This window comes from Podarcis gaigeae (assembly GCF_964106915.1).
Source record: "Podarcis gaigeae genome assembly, chromosome: 13".
Lineage (NCBI taxonomy): Eukaryota > Metazoa > Chordata > Lepidosauria > Squamata > Lacertidae > Podarcis > Podarcis gaigeae.
Window position 1 is genome coordinate 45,411,930 of NC_139689.1, and position 16,013 is coordinate 45,427,942.

The 16,013-nt window shown below is 42.8% G+C and overlaps 1 protein-coding gene across 1 annotated transcript in view; it reads left to right on the top strand.

The window, feature by feature from the left end:
* Positions 1-15,811, top strand: part of MAP3K3 (mitogen-activated protein kinase kinase kinase 3) — a 38,208-nt gene extending 22,397 nt beyond the window's left edge. Inside the window, exons 8-17 of the mRNA XM_083709383.1 lie at positions 2,670-2,803; positions 3,108-3,181; positions 6,870-6,937; positions 7,611-7,703; positions 8,178-8,369; positions 8,711-8,859; positions 9,498-9,629; positions 9,753-9,882; positions 10,053-10,230; positions 11,199-15,811. Coding sequence (XP_083565509.1) covers positions 2,670-2,803; positions 3,108-3,181; positions 6,870-6,937; positions 7,611-7,703; positions 8,178-8,369; positions 8,711-8,859; positions 9,498-9,629; positions 9,753-9,882; positions 10,053-10,230; positions 11,199-11,427 — 1,379 coding nt within the window. The 3' untranslated portion in view covers positions 11,428-15,811. The remainder of the gene's footprint in view (positions 1-2,669; positions 2,804-3,107; positions 3,182-6,869; positions 6,938-7,610; positions 7,704-8,177; positions 8,370-8,710; positions 8,860-9,497; positions 9,630-9,752; positions 9,883-10,052; positions 10,231-11,198) is intronic.
* The last annotated feature ends 202 nt before the right edge of the window (positions 15,812-16,013 follow it).

The following is a 16,013-nucleotide window of genomic DNA, read 5'->3' on the forward strand; positions in this document are numbered from 1 at the left end:
TTCTCCTTCCTCTTGAGCTTGGAGCTGTGTGTGCCGGATCCTGACCGAGCCAAGGGGGCCATGACATTGGGCTCTGATTCCAGTTTATGTTCCAAATCAGTTTTATTCATCCATATTGGATTACTGCACTGTTCTCTGTGTTGGACTGCCTTCAAATATGGCCCAGAGTCTACACTTGTTCCCAAATGTGGCTACTAGAATATTCTGGAAGCCAAAAATGGTACCATATGACACATCTGATATTAACTACATTGGTTACCTGTTTGTTTCTGGGCTCAATTTAAAGCACGTGTGCTTATTTTTGAAATCTTTAATAGATTATTGATTTTATTGATTATTTTATTTCTATAGAACTTAATATATTCAAAATATCTAAGCGGTGTACAAAATGCTGAAGCAACAGCAGTCAAACAAAGTATTACAAAAAAATAGTTACATATAAAAATGTTACATTAAAACATAGTTGCTAATATATGTATATAAATCAATATCAATTCATTTTCCTTCTGATGCACCCACCCCTGTCAGCCTCCGGGTTCTCACTCAGGATCCAAAAAACTCTCAGCTCACTCACAAAAGTCCTGGAAACAGCCGGTGTCACCTTAGTCTCTCACTCCAGACTTGCTTTTTATGGGCAGGCCCAAGGTGGCTGATCCTTCCGTTCAGCTGTACTCTGTGCACTGAGTTCCAGATACAGCAGGTTTACTGAGTTTCCCACAGGTCACATCTCTTCTCTCCTCTCCCTCCTCCTCCAGTTGCTTTAATAGCATTGAACCTGGTAATTTCAAGCGCACCTTTGTTGATATGACTCTGCCTGTCTACCCCTTGAGTCCACCCCCCAAAGGCACACTCCTCCATTGTCTTCTGAGACAGATGGATGCCAGGAACCTAAGACTGGCCTTGGAGAACCTGCTCTCCAACCCCTTACCATTGGAAGTATGTTAGGCAGGCCTTTTCAGTGGTGGCACCAAGACTCTGGAATAGCCGCCTTCTGGGAGATGCAGGAGGCTTCCTTTCTTTTTGCATTTAGGTAGATTTAGAAGACTTGCTCACTCAGGCTAATACTGCTCTGCTATTTTTAAAGTTTTCTTGGTTTCATGCTGCTGCTTAGTTGTTAATGTAAGGAATATTTGTGTGTGTTTGTTTTAACATTTTATTTGCTTCTAGTGTAGGCTGTTGTAGAAAAACAAGAAAGAAGTAATAATGGATTTACAAGCACAGTTTTAAAGGGCATGGGGAACTAACCCTTAAGCAGATAACGTGTCTGCCTTCAAACAATTCGTTAAAAAAAAATACTTATAAACCATATTTCATGGTTTGAAAAGGAGCTTACCCTTGATTCACAACACAGTATCATAGCGTCCTGCTTCCTCCATTAGCCAGAAGATGGTGCTAGTGTATTGCAAGTTTTCATTGTAAGGAACAAAAAGAATTCTCTTTGAATACAAGTGGTACCTCGGTTTACAAACTTAATCCGTTCCGGAAGTCCGTTCTTAAACCAAAGCCATTCTTAAACTGAGGTGCGCTTTCCCTAATGAGGCCTCCCGCCACCAGCACCCTTCCACCATTCCTTTCGTGAACCAAGGTAAAGTTTGCTAACCAGAACACTACTTCTGGTTTTGCGGAGTTTTTTTACCGAATAGTTCGTAAACAGGGCTGTTCTTAAACCAAGGTACCACTGTACATGCTAAATATATATTATCCTTTAAAATTTGGTAACCTGGAACTCTTTCAACCCAAAATTTTAAGAGAAATCTGCAGGCTTATTTTAAAATTTGAAACAGTCATACAGAGGCAGCTCTGCTTGAGGTTGGGTATTTCAGCATACTGACAATATAAAGTGCAAAGATTCTCAGAACCATAGGTGATTTCTCACACAAAGTATGAGGTTGTCTCGGGTAGGGTGGAGAAGGTAGTGATGGCTCTAATCTCTTTAATTTTGAGTTACATTGTGCCCCCATGGCAGCCATTTTGTGACAGGCACCCCCAGCACACTCTTAAAATTCAAAATGTGCCTGCTGGTCCGAGAAGGTTGGCAATTTGTTACTTAAATTAATAGTTTCATCCAACTGCTTCCGTGTGAATCAAGCAGAACTAAAGAAAAGAAGCCAGAAGGGTTAAATTTGATCAGAGTCAATAGTCAAATGTGAGAATGGGGGTGGGGGGTGGAGACTACTTTTAAACTGCAGAGCAGCATCCAAAACACACCCTGTAACAGAGAAAATACTTCTAAGGGATTTAGACAGCACAACTTCTAGCATTCCTATGTTGACAACAGCCCACATTTGAATTTCCATAAAATAATTGAACTAAGCGTCAAATGCAGCAGGTATAAAATGATGGCCTTTTGTTTAGATGAAATGCACACTAAAGAATAGCCTTTTCTCTCTTCCAGGGGTGGGAAAGTGAATCCGGCCAATGGACTGGACGCAGAACTGCCCCACCCTCCACAAACAAGCCACTTTTGACAGGTGGATGGGGCTGCCAACATGTCAATTATCTAATATCATAGGATACACTCCGAGGCTCTCGGTTGTCTCTTTGCAGTTACTCTGAATAACATTGTCCCTGAGTCTTTCAAAAATGCAGGAGAGAACAATTCTGTCCCTCCTCCGCTCAGGTGCTCTTGACCTTGTGCATCCTTTTAATAAGCATTTCAAAATCTTCAGGTTCTCAGACCACAGGTCGAAGTTCACCACCTCCAGGGTATGTTCCAGAGAGGCAGCAACGAATCGCTCGTCAGGGGTCCTACACCAGCATCAACAGCGAAGGAGAATTCATTCCAGAGACCAATGAACAATGTGTGAGTTCAGTAAAGTGTCCCTCAGCTTTGAGAACCTGCCTTTATACCATGTCATGCCTCTGGTCCACCTAGCTCAGTATTTTCTACCCTGTCAGCAGTTTCTTGTGGTCTCAAACAAGAGTCTCTTCCAGCTTTATCAGGAAATGCCATGGATTGAACCTGAGACCATCTGCATGTGTAGCACATGCTCTGTCTGAGCCTCAGCCCTTCCCCAACTTTCTTGGTAGAGTTCTCCATTCTGCCTTTTTTGTATTGTATTGTGTCTTAGATTATATTCAGTTTGACTTTCTGTGATCTCTCATAGATGCTGGATCCTTTAAGCAGTGCTGAAAACTCTATATCTGGCAGTTGTCAGTCGTTGGGCCAGTCAGGAGACAGGTATGGACCTTAATGGGTTTGGAATCGATTTTGCTGTCGTCCAATTTCTCCTCTGCATGTTTTGAGTTGCTAATGAATTTTCCTTCATGTGAGATTGACAGGGAACCTTGGGGTGTTTCTCTCTCCAGCATTATTTGTCTTGTCTCATTTGTGTTAGCTCTTTTCTTCATAGAATCATAGAGTTGGAAGGGGCCACAAGGGTCATCTAGTCCAACCCCCTGCAATGCAGGAATCATTTGCCCAACGTGGGGCTCAAACTCACGATCCTAAGATTAAGAGTCACATGCTCTACCGACTGAGCTATCCAGATGAATTGAGTTACATCTATTTCTTTACTTCTGGCATTTGTGGGTGAATTGTAGATACTCAAGGACCCTTAGGAGGTACAGTGGTACCTCAGGTTACATACACTTCAGGTTACATATGCTTCAGGTTACAGACTCCACTAACCCAGAAATAGCACCTCGGGTTAAGTACTTTGCTTCAGGATGAGAACAGAAATCATGCTCCGGTGGCGTGGCAGCAGCAGGAGGCCCCATTAGCTAAAGTGGTGCTTCAGGTTAAGAACAGTTTCAGGTTAAAAACGGACCTCCGGAACGAATTAAGTACTTTTTTTTTTTAATAATATTTATTAAATGTTTCCAATTACAACCAAATAAAAAACAAAACATCCAAATTTAAAATCTTGTTTTCCATAACATCTTTCCAGGACTTCCCCTCCCCTCCCCCTCTTGTATTCCAATTCTTACTTATAAATTCAGCAATTTCTTATCCCAAATTTTGGACTTATTGTCATTGACCCAATTTAAAAATATTTTCCCATCTCCTAAAATCGACCTGTTCCCTTCCGTGCGTTCCCCCCTTTAACATACATTACAAATTAAAATATAATGAAATAAAATGTAGTTTAACACCCTTTGGATTCCAAATTTCCCTCCCCCTTTTCCCGGTTGCGTTCCCAAAATTTATCAACATCTGATGTCTTCCTGGAGCTCCCACAATTTATTTAAGCCATAGTCCTTTACCAGTCATCTTTAATTTCGAATGTCCAATCTTGGAAGGAGTCTGTCTCAAAAAGGCCCATTTTTTCCATCCAGATTTTTATACATTAGGAGTAAAAACTCCAATTTTATTTCTTTAAACCTTTCAGGTCTGGATGTCCCAAATGTTCCTTCTTTCAACTTTATCCAATTCTTGTTATTCTTGTTATTCTTGTTGTTCTTGTTGATCTCTCTCCTTTTCTTTTTTTTTCTTCCTGTTTTCCTGCACAAATGTTCTAATTCCAAAAGCTTCAAATTCAGCTGCAGAGGCTCTGTTATTCAGGAACGAAACATAATGCCAAGTCCCTTCCATTTTTCCAATAGATAAGTCTATTGTCTTTTGTAGTATGTCAGCCTCTGTAGTCAAAATAGTGTTCCATTTCTGCAGTTTCCCAGGAGATAGAAAGTTCTATTCAAATTCCATGTCAACAACTTGTAATATCCCTCGGCTCCTCTAGGTGGGTTGCAATAACTCAGTTCCCTTCCAGATCACCCCAATCAGTCCAAATAGCTTGTTATTCCTTGTTTTAAACAATTTGTATCCAATTTATAGCAAATGTAACCGGCAAAGTCCTTGTAACAAAGTTCTCATTTTGTTCTTCTGCTTTGACAGCTCTTTGACAGCTGTCAAAACCTCTCTTTGTCTTCTCCCGGCGCTCTCACAAAACGCTCCCAGGGTTCCGGGGGGGGGGGGTACTTTTAAATCAATTCCACTTTTCTCCTCCAGCTCAGTCTTATAGTTTTCCGTCGCGAAATTAATATCTTTGTAAAAATAGGGTTGCACTCGATCTTAGATGTCAAATCCTTTGCTTTAACTCCTCTACAACGGGGGGGGGGGGGGCTGACTTCCTTTTTGCGCCTCCCCCGCTCGCTCCGAATTTTTTAAAAATTTGTCCCCCTTTTTAGTCCAGATTCCAATTACTCATGGGTTATTCTTTTAGGTCCAGATTTTCAATAGAAGAAGCCAGCGCTCTCCGTCGAATGGCATGCGGCTTCGCTCGGCAGGGGAAGCGGAGGACTCAAAGCACCCCCCCCCCCCCGTCACCCGTTCCGTAGCCTTTAAAAAGGCTCCTTCGCGGGCCGGGGGGGAGCTCAAAAGGTGCCAGCCGAGTCACCATGTCCATGGGTTTCAGTGCCCATGGTTTTTGAGGGTCCCCGCGTCACCGGCGCGGTAGGACCCAACCCCTGCCGAGCAGGCTCCCTCCGGAGCTCGGAGGGAATCCGCCATTCGGCGATGGCGCCAACCCAGAAGTCTGGAACGAATTAAGTACTTAACCCAAGGTACCACTGTACAGAGATTGTTAGTCTGTTCCTGGCATAGACCCTGTAGTAAAGTCAAAACAGATTTAGTTTACCACTAAATTCATTTTATTGGCCTCCATACAGTCCCTTACTGTTGTAAGCATGGGTTCAGCACCTCTACCGCTTCACTTGAATATGATGAGAGAAATACTAGTCATTGGTATACTGATGACACCTTACTTCAGAGCCCTAGATGACCTGGCCGGCAGTTTCATGTAGATGTTAAAAAGTATGGGAGATGAGATGGAACCCTGCAGGACCCTATAAGCACAGGTGCCATGAAGACAAGCAGTATTCTTCCAGCACCACCTTCTGGAATTGACAGTGCCCCCAAACCCGTCATGCCTCAGAATCCAAATCTGATTCCAGAGGAGATAGCTTTCCCCTCTCTTTGGTGCTGGATAACTCTTCCCCATAACTACTAGCAGTCTAAGAAGGGAGCCAGTCTTCCACTTTTCCATTTTTTAGGGGACACAGGAAACATTCCACCCTTCTGCAGCACATGCCTATGTCATAGAATACAGCCTCTTTAAAGCACGATCAGGTTTTCTTCTAGGAAACAGGGCTTCACCACTCTCTGCCATACTATATAAAAGACCAGTGCTGAAGCAACACTTGCTGATCTTTGTTTCCAGTATCCAGCTTAGGTGAATCTGATATCCAGCCACATCCCAAAGCTTGCTCCATATGAGCTCTCCGTGTTCCTGACTCTTGGCTACCTGCCCTGTACCTTGCCACACCTGAACAGAATGCCTCCGTTCTATGGTATCTGATATTGAAAGCTGCCAAGAGGTCCAGGATAGCTAGTAGGGTTTCAGTCCCCTTGTCATAGGTTATCACATTGCATTAGGGTAACCAAATCAGGTTCTTTGATGACAAAAACCAAATGGAAATAGATCCAGATTGTTTAGCTGGATAACTTGCATTACTATAATGAGGAAAGCTGTATTTTGCCCAACGAGGGAGGAAACTGGATCATATATTTTTAAAAATGTAAAAGATACATTAAAATTTAAAATATATGCTAAAAAATTGATTGCATCTTTGGGGTGGGAATTTTTCAGTTAGCTATGTGCCCTGGCTGATTTTTTCTGCAAGTGATACCCAGTTTGTAGATGGGGGAACCCAACAGATTGTGTAAATTCTCTGTTCAGTTATGCGTATGTTTATATGCAGAAATCCCACAATACTGCATTGGATGTGAATAAATTATTGTAATTTATTCAGGTTTAGGCTATCTAGCTTCTTCCTAAGTCGTGAGAGGGGGCATCACATTAAGTTGTAACACAGGCCATTCTTAGCCCAGTTTATAGGTACAAATCTTAATTCTTTCTCCCTCCAAACAGTCTTTCCTACAGAAAATCCTGCATGTCCAGGGCCCAGAGTTTCCCAGACAACAGGCAGGATTTTTCAGGTATGTCTGTAAAGTTTTTAAAATAATTATTTGAGCTGATGGTTGTTGACAGATAACAGGAGAAAGAAACTCCTACCTTGTTGTTTCTCTGTTGTGTGTTTGCTGCTCCTAGTCAAGATTCTATATTCTCTTTTCTGATTGCAGAAAGACATTTGAAATGTGCAGACAACTGCTCTGTCACTTGCCAGAAGTTACCTGGCTTCCAGTCTAATCAGGGTGGAAGATACTGCTGTGGAGCCACATCTCGTTTGCCTCTCCTATTCCTTTGCCACTGATTGGTTGAATGTTGCTGGGTCAGGGAGAGAATTAACAGGATACGTGCTTATGCATTGGTTTCTCTTCCCTCCTGAAACCACCTGTAAGGAGGAGGTTGACTGAAACTAAGAAACTTTAACTACCAGAAGGGCAAATATGAAAATAAGCTAATAAGTTATTCTGTGGGCTGCATTTTTCAGACAAAGTGCTGTGTGCTAACTGCCCTGCCATCTCAGTGGAAAAGGAGTTGGATTTCAGTGATCTGCATAGTTCAATGGGTTCTAGAATTTAAGCTTTAAACATATTTAGCGAACCTTTTCTTCCAGTCATGAGACTCGTGGATTTCCCTCCCCTTTGGGTCATTCATCTGTGCATGTTCCATAAGTTAACTTGTTTTGCTTTGTCTCCCTCTATCCAGATCGCGAGAATCAAATCTATGACAAAGCAGAGAAAGGAGGGACCTACCCTCGGCGTTACCATGTCTCCATGCAGCACAAAGATTATAATGACGGTGGGTGTGCTTGCACAGGAAGAAAGCACCCTGCTTTTTATCTTAATGATAGGGTTGCCGTTAGACATCTCTCCCAAGGGGAACTATCTCCTTTTCCCTAGTGGCTAGGCCTCTCTCTGCTTCTCTGACTCACTTTTCTTGAAATTGCTTGGGAGAACTCAATGGAAGCAGGAGGAGTGACAGATACAAGTGAGAATATGACTTTCCTTCCTTCTCTTTTCCTGTAGTTGAATAGCTCAAGAAGAACAGAGAGAAACTCTGTTTCTTGCATGCAAACCACTGGTGAAGCAAGTTGTTGGCCTGTGCACTACAAGATTAATCCAGAGCAGAGTTGTCCAGAGCTTAGGTTTTTGCAAACTCAGAAGTCATGCCTGCAAAGGCTTCTTCCTCTGTCCCCAGCCCTGATTCCCCACCCCCACCCTGTATCCAGACAGTTTTATTTGCAAACTTTTCTTTCACAACGTTTTCTAACAGGACGGAGGACCTTCCCGCGTATTCGACGTCACCAGGGTAACCTCTTCACACTAGTGCCATCAAGCCGCTCCTTGAGCACCAATGGGGAGAACCTTGGCCTAGCAGTGCAGTATCTGGACCCACGGGGGCGCCTGCGGAGTGCGGACAGTGAGAATGCTCTCACCGTGCAAGAGAGGAACATTCCAACCAAATGTAAGCAGTCTGTTCCAGATTTGCGAAATGCAGCACTATTGTGCTTTCCAGTGCATTCAAGATGGACAAAAGGAAGCACTTGTTCAAATTGATACAGGGTTTTGTGGTGGCCACTAACACAGGTGGCTTTTTAACAGATAAAATTGACTGTCAGTGTAGGGACGCAGGTGGCGCTGTGGATTCACACCTTGAATCTTTGATAGGTGGCATCTCTAGCTTGGAGACTGGAATTATCTCCCCTGCATTTAGTAATGCAGGTATAAATAGCGTCTGTTGACGGGTGTAGAAGACTATTCTTGAGGATGACATTATAAACTGAGAATTCCTTCTGTATTTGGCAGCTCCAAGTGCCCCAGTTAATTGGCGGCGAGGGAAGCTCCTGGGGCAAGGTGCATTTGGCCGTGTGTACTTGTGCTACGATGTGGATACAGCCAGAGAACTTGCAGCGAAACAGGTCCAGTTTGACCCAGACAGTCCTGAAACAAGCAAGGTACTTGAACGATACCACTGGGAACACTGTCTAAAGTAAATGTTCGTATTTGGAAATACCATGCTAAGTAACAGACATTCGAACGAAGCATGATTTGTATAGAGATATCATGGTTGGTTCTTTCCCTTAGAATCCCCAAATACAATCCCACTGCACTCAAGGATGCCAAATTATTTACAAAACTTCACCACGTCACCTTTCCCCTTACCATTGGCTGGCACAAGTAACCAACACCTTTCCCAAGTAGGCTGGAGAAGCTAAGCACCTGCCTCTTTGCTGGTCTTTGACCCTTAGTAATCAGCTAATAGTAACCATTTTGTTAATCTGGTTGCCACCCTAATAGAAATAATTCAGAGTGGAAATTGTTAATAACATCAAAGTAGTGGGAAAACTAATTTCTAGGCAAGTTCTTGCTGAGAACTTGTCACTGCTGCCAAGTTCAAATGTGGTTCAGTAGTCGGCTGTCTGGACTTGAGTGAGGATCCTGGTATGAAAAAGTGCTTTATCCCACAATTTTCCCCAGTTTGGACATAATGGGAAACTGATTTAACATACCACAACATCTTCCTCAATGGGGGAGCATGCAGGCACACACATTCTTAGCGCAATGAACTAACTGGCTCTCTCCATGCCTGCAGGAGGTGAGTGCTTTGGAGTGTGAAATTCAGCTGTTGAAGAACCTTCAGCATGAGCGCATTGTCCAGTATTATGGGTGCTTGAGGGACCGAGCAGAGAAGACCCTGAGCATATTCATGGAGTACATGCCAGGGGTAAGAATTGAGCTAGTCCTCTAGAAAGTGATTGCCGTCTGCTTCTGACCTGCAGTGGATTTGCAAGATTATTTCCTTGTTGTTGAAGCCCTCTTCAATACCTTTCCTGCTTTTCCTGTGAAGGGTTCTGTCAAAGACCAGCTGAAGGCCTATGGTGCACTGACGGAAAATGTGACCCGGAAGTACACTCGGCAGATTCTTGAAGGAGTCTGTTACCTTCACAGCAACATGATTGTACATAGGGATATAAAGGGTAAGAGATGCCCACGTGACTAGAGCCAGTTCCCTCAACCTGGTCTCTTCCTCTTCTTCACTCCCCTCTTCATGTATTGACTGCTAATACCCTGCAAGGTAGAGTCAGTGACAGACTTTGAATCACTGTTGCTTCCCTCTCCCTCCCCCTCCTTCCTTCCCCCTTCTCAGGAGCCAATATTCTTCGGGACTCTGCTGGCAATGTGAAGCTTGGGGACTTTGGGGCCAGCAAACGGCTGCAGACAATCTGCATGTCTGGGACCGGCATCCGTTCTGTCACTGGCACGCCCTACTGGATGAGTCCAGAGGTGATCAGCGGCGAGGGTTATGGAAGAAAAGCTGACGTCTGGTGAGAAGTTGCTTTGTTCTGTTTGTTTGGTGCTTAGTTCTAGCCAGGATTTCTGTGTACCTGAAGTCCATAAGCTTTTAACCTTCTTACTAGGAGTACAAGGAACATTTCTGGAAAAGGAAAGTGACATTTTTGTCCAGAATACCCCTGACTCAAATGACATACTTCGTTAGTCTTGCAGCTGCTTGTATCTGCTCTGTGTTTGGCCAGGGACTGAGTTCACTTCCTAGCAAGGATTAATTTTATGTTGTAAAAGGTGGCTGACCCTCTCACCACTAACTCTAGGTGTGTAAGGGTAGCTTTTCAGTGATAAGGGGCTGAACTTTTAGAACCAAGAGCAGTTTTTCCATCATTATCATTATGTATAAGCCATCCTTTCTTCAATTAATTCTGCCTTGAGAAGTGTTCTTCATGCTCAATTCTTGTCTCTCCTCCTAAGAAGCCAAACACTTGAGTGTCTACAAATATGTCCTTGACACATTGCATATCTGCAAGGCTGGCATTTGGGCTGCTTCTTACATTTTTTTAATAAAAAAAATTTAAGCTCCTGCCGAGGCCACATCTGGAAGAGCTTCAAGCCATTCTTCTGTGGCCTTTTCTTTGAATTTCCAGGGCTGAACTCTGATAGAATTGACTTCTGTACATGTGTACTGTAGGAATAAAATGAGTTGTGTGAGTTCAGTGGCTCTCCAGACAAAGCTATTTTTCCAGTTGAGTTATGTTGTAAGAACATTTGTCATTTTCTCTAGCTTCGTTCAGAGTTGAAAGATGGATCTGGTGTAGTTTGACTTGGCCAAAGAGATGGAGAATTTTAAAATAATCTGGCTTCTGAGTCACTTGCTTTTTCTCCTTAATTTATCTCGATTGTGCCCGTTGTGTGGGTGTCACGGGAACTGCCACAAGAAACTCCAGCACTGCCTTTCGTTTTCTAATACAGATAATTGAATTCTATGTTCTCCCATTCCCAGGAGCCTTGCCTGTACTGTTGTGGAGATGCTAACAGAGAAGCCACCCTGGGCAGAGTATGAAGCCATGGCAGCCATTTTCAAGATTGCCACACAGCCAACTAACCCCCAGCTGCCTTCCCACATTTCAGAAACTTGCCGGGACTTTATAAAGCGGATCTTTGTCGAAGCCCGGCAGAGACCCTCAGCTGAAGAGCTGCTCCAGCATCCCTTTGCACAGCTCCCATACTGAATTGCCCTCCCCAGAAACAGTACTTCTTCCTTGGCTTTTAGCATTTTCTCCTTGGGAGGATGCTGTGCTGTGGCCCTTATCTGAGCAGCAGCTCCAAATAAATGCTGGCACAGCTGTCTTATTTGCCTAGAGAGGCGGTCGGTGTTTGAGGAGCAAGGCAGGGACGTCAGTTGCTTTTATTTGGATAGATTCTTCTTTGGATTGATGCTTCTAGTAGCTGTGCAACCTACATCTGCATCTCTGTCCTTACCTATGCTCCCGCCATGGAATGTTTGGTGGCACGCTTCCCAAAAGCACATGAGCTGGGAGCGGCTTAGGAACCACCTCACTTGAATGTAGCTGTGTATCAGAAGCTGGTCCAAAGTGGAAGGGGGCTTGTGGTGTCAGAACTTGTGATAGCTTCTAAAAGCCACAAAAATGTGTGTTGGCTAGCATTCTGTGTTTCACAGTTCCCCAGGACTATTGTCAAGTGCCACAGAGAACATGGACTCAGTTATTATATATAATAATTATTATATATTTTATTAAGTATTCAGCATCTGAAAGTGTTCAGAAAATATTGATTTAGAATATGTGAATAGTGTTTTTTTTTATATAATGACAAACCCAAGGAGCTGGAGGCAGAGTTGTACTTTCTTTCTGTTTGCCTTTTAACTCTCTCCTATCCACATTTCTGGATGATGAGATGGGGGTTACAGTGGAACACAAGCACAACGAGGCCTACACAACAGTGGCCCCTGAATGAAACGAGGGAATCGAGCTTCATTTTGACAGGGCTGTCTGAAGGTGCAATTCAGGACTGTTTCTATGCAATAACTGTGCTAACGCAGGATTTATTATCTGGCACAAAAATCCGCATCCTAAGATTCAGTATTTCTAACTTTTATTTATTTTAATTTAATTCTTTTCAAAACAAGTTTCTGGTCTTCATGGCTGCAGAGAAACTCTAATAAACGTGGAGGGTTTGAGAGGTGCCTAGTGACTTCTTAGAAGTCATAGGGGGCTGAGCAGGATACAGCAGTTGTGGCATGTGCTTAGTGCCCTTGCACAAAGAGCAAAGGCCAAATAAATCATCAAAAACAGGAATATATACAGATTTTTACTTTATTTGCATAATTTATTGAGATCACGGAATGTGACATTTTTATGGATTGTTTTAGCACAGAGTATCACATGCTGGATATAGACAGGGGTTGCTATAGGATAGCTATTGCTTGCAGCTGATGAGATAGAGCCCCGCATTGGGAGTTTCATACAGCTGGCCTATCATGCAGCAGTTAATAGCTTTCCTATGAAAATGCTGTTCCTTTGAAACTTCAGGCTCTTCTATATCTGTTAGATGTCTTCTTCCACCCAGGTATTTTCTGCAGAACAGCCGCCGGTGCCATACTCAGTTTTTTGCCAGTCCTTCAAACCAAAGACATTTCCACTGCTGCCAAGGTCTTATTTCAGGGAAAGGTGAAAGACTGCTGCTAAGCCTAATACAGACATTTGTTTTGAGGTTTTCATGTGATCTTGGATAAAAATAGATTTATAAATGGAAGACACATGCCTGAGCAGCAGTGGCGAGGGAGATATTTATGTAAAAGCTGTACTTGTGATTGTGTTTTCATAGAGTCATCTAATCTAGCAGTTGTGTGAAACAAAGGGAGAAGGCCTGATTTCAAATGCTGCATTATCTTTTGGCTAGGAATCCTGGGGATTTTTAAAGGGGAAGTCATGACAAGTCATATCAGGCAATCAGAGCAGCATCCTCTTTCAACTAACTGTTTAGTGGCCAAGGGAAATTTGCTTGTTTTGCCGTATAAAACCTCGGACTGGGAACCAGATGCAGTCAGACAGGGCCCGTGAAATGTTTGCTTCAAAAAATGCACTTCCTAGGATAGCTGAACAATTTGACCAATGTGTTGTGCTGCAAAAAGAATGTGTACTTCTGTTGTGTCATGCTTCCAATCACCTGTTCTTAGCCTTTAAAAGAGGTAAAATTTATCCCTCCTCTTTCCAGCCAAGAGTCATTTGCGACAGGCACATTGGCACCGTCTTAGGGTAGCCAGCTGTTTTCGTCTCTGCAGAGTTGAGGATTGCTACCATCCCTCAGCTTTTTACAGGCCTACAGATGTTGACTTAAATCACAAGCTTGCAGCCTACCAGCTTGACCTCTTGGTTAACAGCCAGTACTAGGCAATGCTTCCAGTGGACCTGCAGCCGTATATTTGAAGCAGAATGCAGTCATCATGTGAGAATAAAATGTAGCAAAGGTAAGAGTTCTTTCCTTGTAGCAGTGATAAGGTGAAAATGCTCTGCTTAAGGTAGACATGACCCTGACCACTGGTCCTGTTACCTAGGGATGGTGGGAGTTGTTGTCCCAAAACAGCTGGAGGGCCAAGTTTGGCCATGCCTGGTTTAAGGCTTCCACAATGCTACTTTTAAGACTGGATGCTGTTTTCTGATGGGGGAATCCAGGATTTAAGGAAGTACGTAGTGTGAGTTGTTCCTTTCAGGTAACAGAGGCTCAAAAAACCTGCAGTGATTCTCTCCCCCACCCCCTTTATCTCACCTGCCAACATGTTTGAAGGACTTGAAGAGAGGCCTGAAATGTTTGTTGTCCTGAAACATGCCCACCCTCAGCCCAAACTGTGGTCTGTTGTTGCCCGGCAGCAGGCTTTCCCTCCACCTGTCTCCAATAATGTGATTATGTTGGCTGGGCTCCCCCTTTGTATGATACCCAGACCCAGAGCCTCTGATTAAGCCTAAGAAATAAGCCAAAGCATTACTTGTATGGTCAGCAATGCACTTTTACAAATGTGTGTATATCATTCCCTATTTGTTTTGCTTTTTACATCATGTAAACAAATGATGGTGCCTCTTTATCTTTTTTATTTATGCTGTATTTGTTGATTTTTATAGATATGTATAGCAACTGTTATGGGATGGGAAAGAAATTGACACCTTCATGAATTTTAAAAGTGGGGAGAGAAGCAGCTGGTTTTGCAGAAAATTTGAATATAGTTTTATAACAAAATGTGTTAAGCCAAAATACCTCTTTGTTTCCTCATGCACCCATTGGGGCAGTGGGAATGTTGAATTTGTTTTATAGAAATAGCATAGATCCCAATAATAAAATATCTGGAATGGGTTGTTTTAAGAGCAATCTATCCATAGGCTTTGTCCAGGAGTCCTGGTTAGGTTTATTACAAATCTGATTAAATTGTTGCAGCGCACAGTATCACCAGTGTAAATCTTACTTAAGTTACTGGATGGGCACATCCATTTGCATAACCTTTATTGGATGTCTTCAACCTGGATTTGACATTGACTTGTTGCATATGGATTGATTTACTACTCAAAACAATTTAGAAGGATTGATTTGTCCCTAAAATTGCAGCTAAATCAATTACCAAAAAATGGCCAGTAACTTACCCCCCCCCTTCAACCATTTCCAGTAAGAAAGTAAATTCCTTCTGTAGTATAAAGCACCATTAATCTGTTCATACTCATTTTCAAGCACTTTGTGGCCCCCTGATACTTTCATTTGCACTTTTGCTTTCAGTAAGTTTCTTGTCCCCATGGGTGCAGATGAGAAAACAGATTGCTGAAGGATAAATTGCAAATTTTCCCAGATGGAACTGTAACCATATGTGAGGAAAGAAAATAACGGTGTTTTGGGCTTGGCGTGACGATTCTGTATCCTCCAGGTTCACCCTCTTAATGTTCTGCTAAACAGGATTATTCTGTCTTGGTTACTGTGGGTGTGAATGATTCAAACACATCTTAAAATAGCTTTTTGCATTGGAGAAAGCTACCCTTGCCAGACAGCCTTTATTTCTTCTCTTATTGGCCTTTAGAAGAACAGCTGCATTCCTGGATGTGTGAGATGGGGGCTGTTCTAATATCTGATTTCAGGGTAAAGTTTTAGAGAAGAATATACCTTGATTACATTATAGTCCAAAGCAGTTGAAAGGAAGTCCCACTGACTATTGCAGTTTGCTTCTACCAAGATTGCTGCCTCTACAGCACAGCAGCATGATTATGAAATTGCTATGTGGAAACTAGAAGATTGCACATTTTGCTTCTCAATCTGCTGATCTGTAATCCAGAGTATTACCTATAGATTTAAATTTGTCTGTATTGGAATAAGTGGTTTGATTTCTTGAAACCTAAATGGGGGGGGGGACTTAAGTATTTTTAACAAGTGGACCATGTGTGCCTCATAAGCCAGCAGTAGCATTGTGAAGTTTATCAACTGAACCTGGAGTGTACAGAAGACCTTGAACCACCTGTGTCTTTCTGTTTTTATAAATATCTATACTGACCGGGGCTTGCAGTGCAAAGCCGGGCCAAAGTATAACTTTTATTTACAATAAAATAACATTTTTGGCTAGTACTGTTTTGTAAGTACCTCTGTTGTTTGGATGCTTGGGTTATTTAGAGGCAGCTAAAAGGTCTCTGCTCTTGTCAATATGGCAAGGAGTTCCCTCCACCATCAACCTTCCTCACACCTCCGAACTTTATCATGGTATATGCTATTCCCTTTCTGCAAAGTGGAGTGGACTGCAATTTATGAGTGTCTCAACACCAGAAGTCTC